A 17,597-nucleotide genomic window follows, 5' to 3' on the forward strand; every position below is an offset into this window, starting at 1 on the left:
AAATCTTAATAAAATACTTAAAGTCCTACAATGCAAAAAAAATCACCCCAATTAGTTCGTGTTTATGAGTGGACGTAGTGAAAAAGCAAAGATATATATTCATAATTAGATCCCACGTTTTTTTTTTGTTTACGTGATTTAATTTAGCAAATACGTGTTTTTACTGCCACAGTGCCTAGGCAAGGGCGAGCGTACAGAGGTGAATAGTGCTAAGTAAATAGGACATATATATATATATATATATATATATATATATCAACACGGAATTCGGCTGATCCCAAGCCTCGATGTCGGCGGGCTCACGGCAGGGGTAGCCACCCCCTTAACAATAACACGCTGAACCGGCGTATTCTCCCCTTCAATCGCGGAAAAAATTACACAGGAGCCGTGGCCATTATTCTCAAGTGCAGATTTATTTTCAGACACAACGTCCTACGCGTTTCGGAGTGATTCTACTCCTTCATCACGGGCAAGTTTTGTGCGTTTCAATGTGGATAATAAAGTAAATACTATGTCACGTGATAAAAAACATAAACAAAATACTTCGCCTTTAAACATTTTGCAATTTGGTGTTTGAGCTTGCATACATTTCATGTTTGACTATTTGCATCGAGGCTGTCAAAGCTATAAATTAAGTACATCTGTAAGTTTGTATTTTTAGGTATTTCTGGCTCGTGACCTCAAGTACAATAAACTTGCGCTTTCGCTCAAAATTATTTGTCAGCATAATCAGTTGAGCTTTGTAGTTCATATATTAAATGTGCGTTGCCTCTCATTTTGAAAACAAATTCAAAATTATTCAAAAGATTCGGCAAATGTGGGATTCGAACCTCCGGCCCCAAAAGACAGAGTATCAATGAGGTCCATTAGTCATTTGAGCTATACACGTTGAACTTGTTCAATGCGTGAAAAAGTGATTGTAATCCTGGTGTGACTCTGTCACTAGGTATGGCGTACTGCCCCAGTGGGCCTAACACAGTTCATTCTACACAGTACTGCCCAAGTGGGCCATTTCAGCTTGTATAGGTATTAGATAGCGCCAAACAGGACTAGAATTCATCCCAAACAAAATTAGAGTAAGTTAAAGATGTGTCAGCCAGAATTGTGCCCTAGTGGGCTGCAGCAGCCTCGGATATCAGCATGGTCCATCATCACACACCAGATTAGTAAAGATGCCATGGAGTTTCTAGACCTCAAACTAGAGGTAGAAAACAATAGTATTGTTAGTGCGCTGTTTAGAAAAGCCACTGCTGGCAACAGCCTACTTCATGCAGGCAGCTGCCATCCACGCAATCTAATATACAGCATACCTTTTGGGGAGCTACTACGAGCACGTAGAAATTGTAGTACTGTGGATAAGTTTGAACAGGAGAAAGTAATAATGAGGGATAGATTCTTGACACGTGGCTACAGCCCCAAGAGTGTTAATGAGGCCATTACTAGAGTTGAGGCTCTCAACCGTCAGGATCTGTTATTCCCCAAAACTGATGACTCCCAAACTAAACCTAAAGAAGTAATAAGATTTATTACCACCTACAATACACATGCGTGGGAAGTGAAAAGAAGCATCAACAAATTTTGGGAGGTCCTAAAGAATGATAATGATTTGAGAGAGTGCATAGGAGACCACCCATCCTTAACTTTTCGGAAACCAAGGTCACTACATGGCCAATTATGCAGCAATATGATCCCGAACCCCGAAAAGGTTAATGCTGTCAAAGGCTTCTTTACATGTAACCAATGCAAAGCCTGCAAATTTAGCAGCAGCATTAAATCACTAAAATTTAACAGCACCGAAGCTCCATGGGTTATAGAAAAACACTTAAATTGCAATACTGAACATGCCATCTATACTTTAAAATGCCCTTGTTCAAAATACTACATTGGGAGCACCATCCACAAAGGTAAAAAACGGGTGTTAGAACACCTGAGACCTATTGGTAAAAATGACAAGACCTATCCCGTAGCTCGCCATTTTTACGAGCATCACAAAAGCAATGCTAATCTTCTTAAATTTGCAGTCATTGATTGTGTCCCCCCTAATATAAGAGGTGGGAACAGACTACTTGAACTCAGGAAACTGGAGTCCAAATTTATTATCAGATTCAACACCAAGGTGCCCCATGGGTTGAATATGGACGAAGAAATGTCAGTGCACTTACATTAACTTTCAAACAAAATTGTTGAGAACTTTTGCTGCTAGTAACCTTCTGATTGATGTTTTAAGAATTTTGAGTGTTCTCTTCATAATACGTTTTCTTTGGTTATGAAGATTTTAATAGGGCTTTACCTTTATTATTATCCTAGGTGTCACTGATGCATGCATAAGAATAATTGATGATGGACCATGCTGATATCCGAGGCTGCTGTAGCCCACTAGGGCACAATTCTGGCTGACACATCTTTAACTTACTCTAATTTTGTTTGGGATGAATTCTAGTCCTGTTTGGCGCTATCTAATACCTATACAAGCTGAAATGGCCCACTTGGGCAGTACTGTGTAGAATGAACTGTGTTAGGCCCACTTGGGCAGTACGCCATACCTAGTGACAGAGTCACACCAGGATTACAATCACTTTTTCACGCATTGAACAAGTTCAACGTGTATAGCTTAAATGACTAATGGACCTCATTGATACTGTCTTTTGGGGCCGGAGGTTCGAATCCCACATTTGCCGAATCTTTTGAATAATTTTGAATTTGTTTTCAAAATGAGAGGCAACGCACATTTAATATATGAACTACAAAGCTCAACTGATTATGCTGACAAATAATTTTGTACAAAAAGGGGGTGGTGATGGACAGAGTATCTGAGTTAATCAGAACACTCCTACCCAGTCAACAGATCAGGGCTTGATCCATCACCGTTTTTTAGCTCACTGCACCATCCCAGTTCAGAACCTGGCTATATGCAAATTAGTCTGTCCCTGGCCCAGTGCATCATGGGAACAGGGCAGATCAAACTACCAAGCCAATTCTTCACTGGAAAGGAAACAAGCTTCCGGGGACCGGTTTCTGGCATTACAGCCGTCTTCGGCCCGGCTTGCTTGAATCCTGATGGTGCAATGAGCAAGGGACTCATGTCTGAGCATACCCTTCCACACTCATGGTGGCCAAAATAATTTACAAAAAGGGGGTGGTGATGGGCAGAGTATCTGAGTTAATCAGAACACTCCTACCCAGTCAACAGATCAGGGCTTGATCCATCACCGTTTTTTAGCTCACTGCACCATCCCAGTTCAGAACCTGGCTATATGCAAATAATTTTGAGCGAAAGCGCAAGCTTATTGTACTTGAGGTCACGAGCCAGAAATACCTAAAAATACAAACTAACAGATGTACTTAATTTATAGCTTTGACAGCCTCGATGCAAATAGTCAAACATGAAATGTATGCAAGCTCAAACACCAAATTGCAAAATGTTTAAAGGCGAAGTATTCAGTTTATGTTTTTTATCACGTGACATAGTATTTACTTTATTATCCACATTGAAACGCACAAAACTTGCCCGTGATGAAGGAGTAGAATAACTCCGAAACGCGTAGGACGTTGTGTCTGAAAATAAATCTGCACTTGAGAATAGTGGCCACGGCCCCTGTGTCATTTTTTCCGCGATTGAAGGGGAGAATACGCCGGTATATATATATTTATTAATATTATATATATATATTTTTTTTTTTTTTCAAGAGTTAAGTGAATGATTGTGGATACAGAACAGGGAAGAAAACTGCGAAAAAAGAGAGGGAAAGTTTGTACTAAAACCATTACTCAAGTGTTGCTCTGCCAAGTTTGGCTGTCTCAAACCTGCCCATGCATGTTGCCAAGGACAGCGTAGAATGTAATTCAGCCCCCCCTCCCATATGGCGCGGGGTATGGCTTGGTCAAGAAGCCTACAATGACCTTTCACATTTGTAACTACAGACTGTTGTTTGGTTCTAGCCCACTGTGTGCAGGTGACAGCTGATAAATGGGCCGACTGAAAAGAGATGCCACTGCTTCTGTACTTATAGCTGAATAAGCGTTTTAGCTAATCTTTAATACAAATAAATCTGCAGCCATCTGACTAATTATTCTACACTTCCTACAAGATAATTTCGATATTGCATGCATAATATCCCTTTGCTGAAGGGACGGGCTCACAAGCTGTTTTGAGATTGGCTAGCTCCTGCATAATCCCGAAAACCTGCTTCACGGGATTCTCCAATCCAATCAGAAATTTGTATAGCGTGCTACTCACCCAGAGGGTCTCAAGGCGCTTAAGGGAGAGGGGTTTTTACTGATAGAACAGCCAGGTCTTGAGTTGCTTTCTGAAGGAAAGGTGGTCCTGGGTAAGACGGAGGTGGGTGGGGAGGGAGTTCCAGGACTTGGCCGCCAGGTAGGAGAAGGATCTTCCTCCCATGGTGGCTCTTCGGATACGTGGAATCGCGGCAAGGGCTTGGTTGGACGATCGTAGTTGGCGGGTGGGGGTGTAAAAAGTCAGGCGATTGTTGAGGTATTTGTGTCCTAGGTCGTGGAGGGCTTTGTGTGCGTGGGTGAGGAGACGGAACGTGATTCTCTTGTTGACTGGGAGCCAGTGCAAGTCTCTCAGGTGTTCAGAAATGTGGTTGTATCGAGGTATGTCCAGGATGAGTCGAGCGGAGGCGTTCTGAATGCGTTGAAGTCTTTTCTGTAATTTGGCTGAGGTTCCGGCGTAGAGGGTGTTTCGGTAGTCCAGTCTGCTGGTGACAAGAGCTTGGGTGACCGTCTTCCTTGTTTCGGTGGGGATCCATCGGAAGATTTTTCGGAGCATGCGTAGGATGTTAAAACATGATGAAGAGACGGCGTTGACTTGTCTGGTCATCGAGACGGAGGAGTCTAGGATGAATCCCAAGTTGCGGGCATGGTCCGTTGGTTTGGGTACGCTGCCTAGGGCCGGGGGCCACCATGAGTCGTCCCAGGCAGAGGGGGATGATCCTAGGATGAGGACTTCCGTCTTGTCTGAGTTCAGTTTTAAGCAGCTGTTCGTCGTCCACTCTGCTACGTCTTTCATCCCTTCGTGTAGGTTGGTTTTGGCGGTGGTTGGGTCTTTGGTGAGGGAGAGGATCAGCTGCGTGTCGTCAGCGTAGGAGATGATGTTTAGGTTGTGTTGGCGTGCGATGGATGCGAGGGGGCTCATGTAGACGTTGAAGAGGGTGGGGCTGAGCGATGATCCTTGTGGTACGCCGCAGATGACTTCGGTGGTCTCTGATCTGAAAGGGGGGAGGCGGACTCTCTGGGTTCTTCCGGCGAGGAACGAGATGATCCAATCCAATGCCTTATCTTGTATCCCGACTTTCCTGAGGCGATGTACAAGTGTGCAGTGGCAGACCGTGTCGAACGCTGCGGAGAGGTCCAGGAGGATGAGGGCCGCTGTTTCCCTGTTGTCGAGCAGTGTTCGGATGTCGTCTGTGGCTGCGATGAGGGCGGTTTCGGTGCTGTGGTTGGCTCGGAAGCCGTACTTTGAGGGGTCGAGGGAACCGTTAGACTCAAGGAAGGCGGCGAGTTGACTGTTGACGGTCTTCTCTATGACGTTGGCGGGGAATGGGAGGAGCAAGATGGGGCGATAGTTCTTAAGTTCGGTGGGGTCTGCTGTAGGTTTCTTCAGGAGGGCGCCGAGTTCGGCATGCTCCCAGCTTTCCGGGAAGGTAGCGGTGTTGAAGGAGCAGTTGATGATATCCTGGAGTTGGGGTGCGATGACGGAGTCGGCCTTGTTGAAGATGTGACGGGGGCAAGGGTCGGTTGGCGATCCGGAGTGGATGGAGTTCATGATGCGGATGGTGTCTTCGGTGCTGATCGGGGTCTAGGCGCGAAGGGTGGTGGTGGGGGGCTTCGGTTCAGTGGTGGGAGGAGTGGATTGGTCGCCGAAGCTGTTATGTATGTCTGCGATTTTGCTGTGGAAGAATGGGGCTAGAGAGTCGCAGAGGTCTTGAGAGGGAGTGATGTCGTTGTTGCCGGCGTTGGGATTGGTGAGCTCTTTGACGATGTTGAAGAGTTCCTTGCTGTTGTGGGCGTTTTTGTCTAATCGATCCTTGAATGCTGATTTCTTGGTGGTGCGGATCAGTTGGTGGTGTTTGCGGGTGGCGTTCTTGAGGGCGGTCATGTTGTCTGTGGTTGGGTTTCTTCGCCAGGTTTTCTCGAGGGTGCGGCAGTTCTTTTTGGAGTTTTTGAGGTCGTCTTTGAACCAGGAGGCTTTTTTGCTTCTTGGCTTGTTGGGATGGTTTTTCAAAGGTGCTAGTTCGTCAGCGCAGTGGGTGATCCACTGTGCGAGATTGATGGCTGCTTGATTTGGGTCTGTTGATCTGGTGGGAGGGTTTTGGTTCAGTGATGTGGTTAGGTGGTCGGTGGTAATTTTGTTCCAGTTTCTGCGGGGAACCTGTTGCGGGTGGTGGTGGGTCGTGGTCTTACTGAAGCTGAAGTGGACGCAGCTGTGGTCCGTCCAGTGGAGTCCCGTGGTGTGATTGAAGGAGATGTGCTTGCTGGAGGAGAAGATTGCGTCGAGCGTGTGTCCGGCGTAGTGGGTGGGGGTGTTCACCAGTTGTTTGAGTCCGAGATTGGCGAGGTTGTCCAGCAGGGTGGTGGTGTTGTTGTCGTTGTTATTCTCCAGGTGGAAGTTAAGGTCCCCTAAGAGAATGTAGTCATCGGAGGGGAGGGCCTGTGGGCTAACAAAGTCAGTGATGTTTTCGCTGAATTGTGTGCGAGGTCCTGGGGGTCTGTAAATGAGGGTGCCTCTGAGTGTGGTCTTGGGGTCGGTGTGTATCTGGAAGTGAAGGTGTTCGGCGGCTGTGAGGGTGTCGTCGGAGCTGGTCGAGATGCGGATGGTGTTCTTGTGGACGATCGCGATGCCACCTCCTGTTTGGTTGATACGGTCCCTTCGGGTGATCTTGTAGCCGTCCGGGATGGCTATGGCGATGTCGGGTGCTGATGAGGCGTTCATCCAGGTTCCCGTGAGAAAGGCGACGTCCGGAGTTGTCGTGTCGAGTAGGTTCCATAGTTCAATGGCGTGTCTGTGAACCGAGCGGGTGTTGAGCAGGATACACTTCAGGTGGTTGTTGTTGGAGCTCTGTTTGGCGTTTGTGGTTGTAGTGGAGGTACTGGTGCAGCAGAACTTGCAGGATTGGCAGGTGAAGGGTCCATGGGTGCGTCCTGGGGCGGCTCGGTGGCAGTCGGGGAGTCGGCCGGTGTTTAGTGCAGTGAGGGTGGCGGCGTCGTACGTTCGGCGGGTGGGATGGCCTCTGCGGGGGCCAGGGGGTCTGGCGTTGGGAGCGGTCCAGGCGCGGACGGGCGTAGACGGGCTTACCTTTGGCGCGCCTTCGGCGCGCATAGGGCGCGCCCGCTGCGCGTTTGACACTCTGCCATAAGTGGAGAGTGGAGGGGGGCGGAGCGAGGGAGGAGCAGCTGGGAGGCGGGAGCGGGGTGGCGAGTGGGGAGGGGATCGGGCTAGAAGGCACAACAAAATGGCACCACAGCGAAAAAAAAACAATGCAGGGCGAGATCGGGGGCATAATCTGGCACAGATATTAATTAAAGCAATGGCACAGAGATCGGGCGAGGATATTAATTAAAGCAATGGCACAGAGATCGGGCGCAGATATTAATTAAAGCAATGGCACAGAGATCGGGCGCAGATATTAATTAAAGCAATGGCACAGAGATCGGGCGCAGATATTAATTAAAGCAATGGCACAGAGATCGGGCGCAGATATCAATTAAAGCAATGACGATACGATACCAGTGAGCCAAGGAGCGGGTGGAGCGACCGGATGCTGACCAGGGCAGGTCGGTCACCAGATTCTCGGAATCCTGTTGGAAAAATGCTCTGCCCTTGCATCATGCATGGAGTTTAAATTCATATGGGTGCTTGGTAGGGTAATCCTAACTCCACACTCAGATCGCCGCCATAGACTGTGTCTTCAAGGCAGTCAGATGTGCAGAGCACCAGAGTGCACTGCCTGAATTCTATCTGAAACCACCTTGAGTGACGAGGCAGCCCATAGTTCAGTTGCTCCCACCATAGCGGGACATCGAATCGGTGTTGACAGCTATATTAAATGTAGCATGAAGTTGCTTTATTAATTGTTGTTGATGTATTTTGGCCAGGCTGCCCCTCTTCACCTGTTTCTTGGAGTACCTAGTGTTAGACTTTACTGAGTGGCACATAAGTTTGCTGTGTCCAGAACATTAATTTTAATGCTTTCCTTCTAGACACCTCTTTATCTGGTGGACCATGGTGAGACCGGGCCCCTCCGATGCAATAGATGCAAAGCTTATATGTGTCCGTTCATGCAGTTTATCGAAGGCGGGCGGAGGTATCAGTGTGGATTTTGCAACTGTGTCAATGAAGGTGAGTGAAATTTGAAATTGATTTTTCTCAGGATAATGTCCTTATTGAAATGAACGTTTGATACCCTCTTCTTGACAGTGTGTGTATTAGGTCATAGCACTGTAACAAGCACAGAGGTTCTCTGCAGCAGGCGGCTTGACCTAGTTTGTTAAACCTCCTTTGCATGTTTAAGCCTTTGGGCTCAGGAGCTGGTACTCAAGCTTCCTTTTTGTTGCAGGTGCCCTTGTAATCAGGATGTGTTGTTTTCATTGGCATGTAGTGCACTAGTTGGCGGAATGTAACTTCTAGGGACATTAAAGTAAACAGTCTTATAGTACCACCACCTTGACGTTTACTTTGGAAAATCCGAGAAGCCCAAGTAATTGAAAGTGGAAATAAAGATAACACATTCATCGTATAAGGATTATCAATATATTTAGCATTATTTTGTGACTAACAATAGGTTATGTTGAACCAGTTCCACAGCTAAAAATTATAAACAGTACATGACACCGTTTCCAAAGGATGCAGAAGAGCAGATTTTGGAGTAGGATTTGGCAGCCATGAAGCATAATTATTCGGAATAGCTCCTCCTGTTATCTGGTGCAGGCTCATATGGAGTTTATAAAACAAATTTACAGAGACCCTGTCCTAACAGTACTTTTAAGTGGGGCCTTCAACTGGTGATTATTCCCGGACAGGATAGGTTCATTCATTCATATGCCTGCGTTAAGGGCAGGTAACTAAGTTATGAATTAGTGTGAGGACTCCAAGCCTTTTCATACATACAAGTCGCAAACTGGGTGTACTGCAATCCAGATCAGTGTCTTTGAAGCAAGCATGCTACTATAAAGCATTGTTTTTTCATTTTGAAAACCTCCGTGTTAGGAAACTGAAAAATGTCATATCCCTACCTGACTATAAGATTTCAGCATACTGAAAATAAGAGAAAAAACTAAACAAATTGCATATCCAAATTCAAAAGCTGCAGATTCCTCACCATTTGAATATTCCCCAGGCATCAGACTGGGTCCGTAAACATCTTTTCAGCAGTACCTCTGCCCGCTATACAGCTCAACACTGACACCGTTCTGCCCCGGAAATGATGTGCAGACCCTACATAGGTGACAATCCTGTGTGCTGAAGTCCGTTCCTTTCTTTCAGCGCTACCTGATGTGGATCCAGGGCTACCTATCATCTCTTTGAAACCCTTACGTCAATCAAAATTCACTTTTTCAGTGTGCAAGGAACAAGTCACCCCTCAAAACAACATGTTGATGAGCCATGTCTCTTAAGGCCTGGAATGACTGTGTGTGTGTTGATGAACCCAAAGGCCATATGAGACTGCAAAGCAAAACTTTACATCGCCAAGCACTGAAGGACTCCATGACGAGATCGGTCCCAATCAAAAGTTGGGTCCCAGGTTTATTCAAGCTCCAGAAGTCGCCAAAGTCGTTCCGGAGGTCGGTCTTTGTCTCGATCAAAATCCTCAGGTGAGTCAAAGAAGACCAAAAGAAATTTAAGCAGGACTCTGCCCCTGCTCACTATTCGCATTCCCCTAAGAAGTCTCGGGGACAGCACCATACGTTTTGATATTGCTCTCAAAGTCGTTTGACTTCAGAGCTAATCTTACTGGTTGTTCAGGCACAACCCAGTTTCTGGGACCATCTGCCACTCTGAAACAGATCAAAGAGTTCAGCGAGGCAGTGAGCTGACTCTTTGGACCATTGACGACCCCGGGCACCCCTGCAAGCCCCACGGAGCCACGAGTTCGGGATTACCACCAGTCACTTCACCCTTTGCGCCAGTCGGATCTTCTGAGGTCCTACCGGGGCCACGCCCGTTTTCACACTGGTTCTCGATGCGGACTCCATCAGCACCCAGAAGATGAGGCCCCGATTGTGTTCTATGATATAGAATTGCCACTGGTTCGACCTTGACCGAGACGTGAACGGCCACCGATGAGGATCCACTTCCTCCTTGATCTACCTTCACAACAATGAATGAACACCTTGCATTCTCTGTTTGGCCTGGATGCAAACAATAACTATGATGCCTGTGAAAAGATTGGCTTATCACAAGCCAAATTGGTATGACAACCTGCAGGAAGCTAGTGGCCTTGATACCTCCCCTGAGTTGGGGCTCCTCCAACATCCTGTTCCTGCCACTGAGGAGAGTGCTTTCTGCACCATGGTAATGCATAGAGCAGCCGGAGTCCTTGACCGCCTAACTATTGAGCCCTCTCTTTCCTTTTTGTGAGGCCCTTGTGGATATTTTGTTGGGGGCGTGCGCCAAACCTTGTTCTGACCCCTGTCAACTCCCAAATTTCACAATGCCATCACCCTGGCCCAAGCAATCCTGCATTTCTATCTCCGCACCCCTCACCTGAAAGCTTGGTGGTACAGGCATCTGCGAGCTAAACGAACCCAACAGATTTCTAATTACTCCCCCCGATAGGGAGTTAAGAAGGGTGGAGACATTCAGGAAGAGAGCCTTCTCATCCACCAGTTTGGCACGTAAGTCAGTAAATGCCAGCTGTCAGCTGGGGCACTATTGCCACAGCTTTTGAGATTCGGTGGCTCAAGTCCGAGGAGGTATCCCTGAAGATCTCCTGCCTGTTCTTGCTCAGTCCATACAGGACAGTTGTAATGCAAACAAGTTAACGATTCTTTGTGGCTTGGCCACCATTGAGCCGGATTGGCCATTGGTACCAGTGTAGCCATTCACCATCAAGTCTGGCTGAGGTCCACTATTTCTTCAGACGATGGTCGTTCCTCAATCGAGATGCCATTTGACGGGACTCACCTGCTTGGGGGACAAGGCCGAATCTACTCTCGAATTGTTTAATGAGAGCAGGGTCATGTCATGCTCCCTGGGCTCATTTGCTCCACTTCGCTAACCACAGCAGCCCTACAACTCCTTTCGTGTCTTTGTTACAGGTACAAATGAGAATGATAGCTTGCAAACCTTCTTATACTCATGACTGTTCTGGCTGCTTGTGGCAATATTGCGGCGTGCTGACTGATTACGTGCTCTGTCCCCAGTAGTACGCAAGCATAATTCACTGTATATATGGCACGTCCTCACGCACCAATCAGACGCACAGCCTTGTAGCAAAGTCTTTATTTTAACGATAAACCAATGTTCATCCAGTAATCTAAATTTAATCCATATCTTTATTTATATTTTCAGCGTCATCCATATTTTATCCAATCACTTAAATGGCAGCGTTATTCCACATTTTTCACAAAGTGCCTAGTAGCTCCACAGTCCAGGCTGTGGATCCCATCTCCCCCACAGTCACGGTCAACGGACCGCCCAGTCCACTACCCCCTCTCACTGCAGCCCACCTTTGAACTTCTTTTAGTGTGTCCTTAGTGACGCAAGCCCACCCGGTATAAGGCAGGATTTGACAGTTCTTGCTTTGCTTTGGGCACAGTTAAAGGGTACCTTTCTGCTCTTTCAGCCTTTTTACGATTGCTACAGTTGTGCAAGTCACCAGTAGTTATGCAGGCTTTTAAAGGTTTATAACATTTGTTTCCTCCCTATCCCTTTGTAATGTCTCAGTGGCACCTTAACTTGGTTCTCACATTTCTGATGTGCACTTCCTTGGAGCCGCTTCAAAGCTGCTCTTTGTTACTTCTCACCCTCAAGACTGATCCTCGTTGCCATAACACCAGCGGGATGTGTGAGTGAGCCTCAATTTCTCTGTGTCAACCCACCATACACCACCACCACCACCTTCCCAGACAAGCTGGCTTTGCGGATATGGGCATCTTTTTTGTGATAAAATTTCATGTCAGTCAGAAAGTCACCTTGCTGGCATTCTAATCTCCGCCTCACCCCTCCATTGAGGATAGGAGACTACATCAAGAGAGCCTAGAACATTTACATGGATCATACCAAAGAACACAGGGTGGATAATCAGCTCTTTGTGGGGTTCTCTGGAGTGAAAAAAGGCAAGACTATGTAGAAGAGAACCATCTCCCCCTGGATCATGCTCTGCATTAAGATCTGCTATGCATTTACAAAAAGCAGCCTCCAGAGGAACTGCATGCTCATTTTACCTGGGCCAAAATTGCTACCGCTGCATTGGCACATGGAATCCCTGTCCTGGGCGTTTGCCAGGCAGCTATGTGGGCATCCCTCCTTATGTTCATAAAGCACTATTGTTTGGATGGTCGGGTTCAGTGAGAGGGGCATTTTGTCCGCTAAGTCCTGCAGGACTTTCTGGTTTGAGTCCACCCACAGACCCCCTCCAAACAGGTGCTGCTTTGGTATCTATTCATAGGGTGAGGAATTTGCGACTTGATAGTCTCTACCAGAAAGAGTTGCTGAAGGTAAGTAACTTCAGAAATCCATGAATGCCCCCAACATTTTAGTGATTAACAGCCCACAGATGGCAATGTATTATTCTCCGTTGGCAAATATTTCTGCAAGTGGTACATGAAAAGTGTTATTTTATTGTGGTATTATTAGTATTGTTTCTCATTGGAAAGAAAGCACAAATGATCTGTGAATAAATCTTGCTACACTTGCCATCAGCACTACAAGAACTCCTGCCTACCTCCTTTTCGGCCTCTTGGGTTTAAGTTTGGCCGTAGGTAATTACCTCTGTTATGCATGGCCTGTCTTATATTGTTGGTTGTTCTTGCTGTTGTTCTTGCTGTCCAAAGGAATCCAAAAGCATGAACACAGGCTTAACAAGCATTTGCAATGCGATAGGTCTCACATTTACATGAGTTTGAGCTATTGGTGTTGTAAATTACAATGCCTTTTATTTATGTTTTGGTTTTTAAAACATAAATAAAAAGGGTTGTCATTTACAATACTAATAGCTTAAACGCCCGCAAATGCGAGACCTATTGCATTCATAATGCTTGTTTGTGGAATGCTCTTTGTTTCTTTACATTTTAAGTAAGATGCGCAAGCTTTTAGAGAGGCTATGATAACTTATATATTCTGCTAGGGACTCTGAATGCTACTGTGTTTATTCTTCTGGTAATTCACAGTGCCATGAAATCTTCAGGCTTCTTCCACGCGTTACAAATGTACTCATTTATTACCTCACTCTATAATTGCCATAAATCTACCTTTTTAACTCCTCCTTCTTAAGGACAAATGTTGCTTTGTCACAGAGGGTGTCTGGTTCAAATAAAAAAAGTGCCCAAGATAAAGATGCGCGACGAGTTAAAACTGGAAACTGCGAAAAATGTCAGGCACTGAGACGCTGTTCACACTCAGATAGACTGCAGTGCACTGGTGCAAGAGCGAGAGGGAGGGGACAGGAGCAAGAGGGAGGGGGACAGGAGCAAGAGGGAGGGGGACCAGAACGAAGGGGAGGGGAGGTGGATAGGAACGAGGGGGGATAAGGGGGAGGGGCAGGGCAACAGGAAGGAGGGGCAGGGCAACAGGAAGGAGTGGGCAGGGGAACAGGGTGGAGTGGGCAGGGGAACCTGAAATATTTGGGGGTGGGGAACAAAAATTAAGGGAGGAAGAGGAAAGAAGGGGAGGGAAACACGAAGAAGCAGTAATAAAGGCATTATTTCTTTCGATTAAAATATTCTCAATCCTATAAACCTTGGTGCAAAAATTAAAGCCTATTTAGCAATAGAAGTGAAAGTGCTAGCGAGAGTGCTTGAGGCAGGGGCTCTCTTGTGACGTGCAAGTTATCTCTGTTCACGCCAATGTTTGCACAGCAGTTAATGGAGCACTGAAGGGTTTGCAGGCTGTGCCAATTTGGCCTATTGAGTACAGCTCACAGCTAGAAACAGCGCACAGCATGCGCAGCCAGGCCTCTGTGAGCTGCGCAGAGGGTTGCAGACCAGTGGGTACCTGATGCCGTTAGCATACATGCAGCAGCGCCCCATCAGGACATCCGCTTGGAGGCCTGTGTCCACAGACATCTTTGAGGAGAGTGTGATGAATCTGCGGCAGTGTGGACTCCCCCGCGGCGCCACACCTTCGCCGCGTAAACCCAGCGGTGATTTCTAAAAAGCAAGACCAGGGCCAGTGACAATGCAAACACAGCGATCACCGACGGGGCACAGAACGCGCTGCTGGCTAGCGCCACACCTGGGTGTTAATGCCAACACTCACATGTGGCCCATTAGCTGCCTGCTTTGTGTACAGGCCACGGACTCGCGCCACAGGCGTCCATCTTACAAGGGCCGTGTCTTGGTTAAAACTGAGCACGGCGCTGTTTCAAGGACACCGCTCTCATTTTAGTTTTTTTTAAGAACTTTAACACTGAGTGCTGTGTCCTTGAAGCGGGCGATGTGCTCAGTGTTAAAGTTAAAAAAATATATAAAGAAACCGAGAACAGTTGAACTTTTAAAGTTAATAAAAAACTAAAAAACGAACATAGAGCCGTGTCCCTGAGGTAGACGCCGCGCTCAACATAAATATAAAATATTAAATAAAGTGAGAACGGTGTCCCTAGCGGACGCCGCGCTCATTAAAGTAATAAAAACATAACATTTTGAGCGCATATCGCTGCAGCCGCCATTGTCCCCATCAGTGTCTATATAAAATAGTGCTCACACACCAGATAAAGCCCACCATCTCATGCCGCAAGTACAAGATCCAGTCCGGATGGGCGAGCCGAAAAGGAGACAGGCCGGTAACAAAGAAGCCTCATTTTCAAGAGAGAGTGAGCGTTTACCATAAACGATGACACCCGCCAATAAAAAAGATGGGCGGGTCTTCCACTCCACTACTAAAATCTCCTTGATTACAAGAGACCTCGCAGAGCAAGCACCGCATGCACGCTGCAACGCTGGGCGAGACCTAAAAATTAGTTTTGTTTCTTCGTCGCTATAGCTTCAGAATTGTGAATTTGTGCTGTCTGTGCTCTGACTGGTGGTGAACCTCCTGCTTCCCTCTTGGTCTCAAGAGATCCACAGAATATGGTGGAATGTTTCTAGCACTCTTGCTGTACCAACCTCCATCTCCTCTGTGAGCCCCTCTTCTGTGCAGTCCCACAGTGACATGGAAATGAAGGCTGTGCTGACAGACGGTTCTCAGAGAGCAGTTGCCAGTGCAGGGGCCGCTCTTCAGTGTCAGTGTTAAAGTGGATAGCATCAGGGGCATAGCCTAGTCAGTAGAATTCAGTGGGTGTGAGCCTGAGATTTCCAAAGAAGTACTGAAGTTTACCCAACGATTAATAATAATAGCACAACTGATGGGAGTTCTGAGGGGAGGATTATGAGGCATGAGGGTTTTTGAGGAAACGGAATGTTGATGTATGTCATTTGGCTGTGAACATTATTCTGAAAAATTAACAACATTCATGAAGTGCCTTAGAATTTGTTTAGAACCTGACTTGATGGGCCAGAAGGTGTTCTGGACTACACAACATATGCTTATGTTTTATGATGCTGTGAGAAACTGGGTGTCTGTTGCAGTAATCCCCCCCACCATAGTTTTCCCTGGTTCTTCATGCAACTTTGATGTGTACTGATCCCTCCTACTGGTTTCCAGTACCAGTGTTCTTTTCCTAAAAATGAACCACAATTGGCACCACTTTGGCAACCCCTATAAGACCCTAGAAATGGTACTCCTGGCACCTAGGACATTGAGACTGAAGAGGGTCCACTAGATTGCAGAGCAAAATGTGCCACCCTATGGAACCCCTCACCAAGACCAGGCACACTGCCATTGCAGGCTGCGTGTCTTGGTGCAGAGAAAAGTGAAGAGTCGACATGGCAAACATTCCTGTGTGCCATGCCCCCATACACTGCATGAGGTATAGGTAAGTCACCCCACTGCAGACCATACTGCCCCAAAGTAGGGTGGACCATATCCCATGAGTGGACATATCTGCATGAGCAGATGGGATCCTACAATATCAAGCCCATTCTTGGAAATTGCAAATGTACAGTGAAGCTGTAGAGAGTACAAGGGCTTGGATACTTGTCATTATGAGTTTCCTAGCTCCATGATGGCTTCACTGTGCCCTAAGATGCTTGGCACCAAACTCTTGTCTTAATAAATCCTCACTGATGCCAGTGTTGGATTTATTAATGAATGCACACAGGAGAACCCTTAGGCGGTCCCCTGTACACCTACCAAGCACTGGTGTGGTCTTTGGCTGGTCTTAGCCAGACTGCCACCACCAGACATTTTTCTGGTCTCATGGGGTCCGAGCCAGCGCTCTCAGAGGCTAGTAACAAAGCCTGCTCTGGGAGGAGGTGCTTCACACCTTCCCCTGGACAGGATGGCCTTCCAAGGCGGGAAGCTTTAAAGGCGATGCCACCTTTGAAATGCGACCCAGGCAGCTCCAGCTTGTGGATGATGCCAACCCTCTTTCCCTGCTCCACATTTGGCGGGAGGACAGGAGACAAAATTATGTAAATTAGGATGTGGCTCCTCATTCAGCCAGCACCACCCCTAAGGTGGGGCAGGCAATGTGGACCTCACTTTTCATTTCCCTACATCTTGGTTTGAGAGATAATTAGCCAGCTAGGGTCAGATAGTGGTCACTGAGAGGGTGTAGACACCATAAATGTAGACAGCCCATTGTACTACCTGTCTTCCCCTTTAACGCCCCTAACTCAGGTATTTAGTTGGCATCCCTGAACTCGGATTCGATGGACACAAAGAAGAAAAGGACAAAGAAGAGCTGCTGACCAAAGGACTGAAGCCCTGCTGCAGAAAATTGGTGTCAAACCCTGCCTGCTGGCTTAAGGACTCGACAGTCATGGGGTGCTGTCTTGTCCTGCAACAGTGAGCCCTCCAAGAACCCCGGAGCTCCTCCAGCCTTCTACTAATCGCCCAAGAACTCCCTTTAAGTGGATGTACCACTCCCCTGCAGCAGGGGAGCAGAAATTACCGACTTTCCACTCACCAGCTACTCCGACGCAGCACCCAAACCAAAAGCAGTACGCTAGCTCTGAAGGGTTAGATCTGTTTGGAGATACCAGACCCTACCGGAGCAAAGCCGCACCACAACCCGGTATAGCGGACCCTCTGCAACAATCACCTAGACGAAGAATCTGATCCGGACTCCAACTGCCCAGGAAGCAAGCACCTGTCGAGGAATGTCAAGATCCCTGAGAACCTGGCCCAGCTGTCCCAAAATTGCCTCTCCAAGGTGCATGCTCATGACTGCGAGTACATCATGAAGTGCGCCACTCGGCTGACCTATCTGTTCTGCACTTAGCTCGCCTGACCTTGGTACTGACAAACCAGTTGTGCTCCCGTGGTTCTGAGGCCTTTGCGACCTGTTCTCTTTAGTGGGATCCCTCGGACTTACCGT

General features: G+C 47.2%; 1 protein-coding gene across 1 annotated transcript in view; it reads left to right on the forward strand.

Moving 5' to 3' along the window:
- SEC24D (SEC24 homolog D, COPII component) overlaps nucleotides 1-17,597 on the forward strand; it is a 425,192-nt gene that overhangs the window by 208,313 nt on the left and 199,282 nt on the right. Inside the window, exon 9 of the mRNA XM_078675943.1 lies at nucleotides 8,221-8,359. Coding sequence (XP_078532069.1) covers nucleotides 8,221-8,359 — 139 coding nt within the window. The remainder of the gene's footprint in view (nucleotides 1-8,220; nucleotides 8,360-17,597) is intronic.

This window comes from Lissotriton helveticus, chromosome 2_1 (genome assembly GCF_964261635.1).
Source record: "Lissotriton helveticus chromosome 2_1, aLisHel1.1, whole genome shotgun sequence".
Classification (NCBI taxonomy): Eukaryota; Metazoa; Chordata; class Amphibia; order Caudata; family Salamandridae; genus Lissotriton; species Lissotriton helveticus.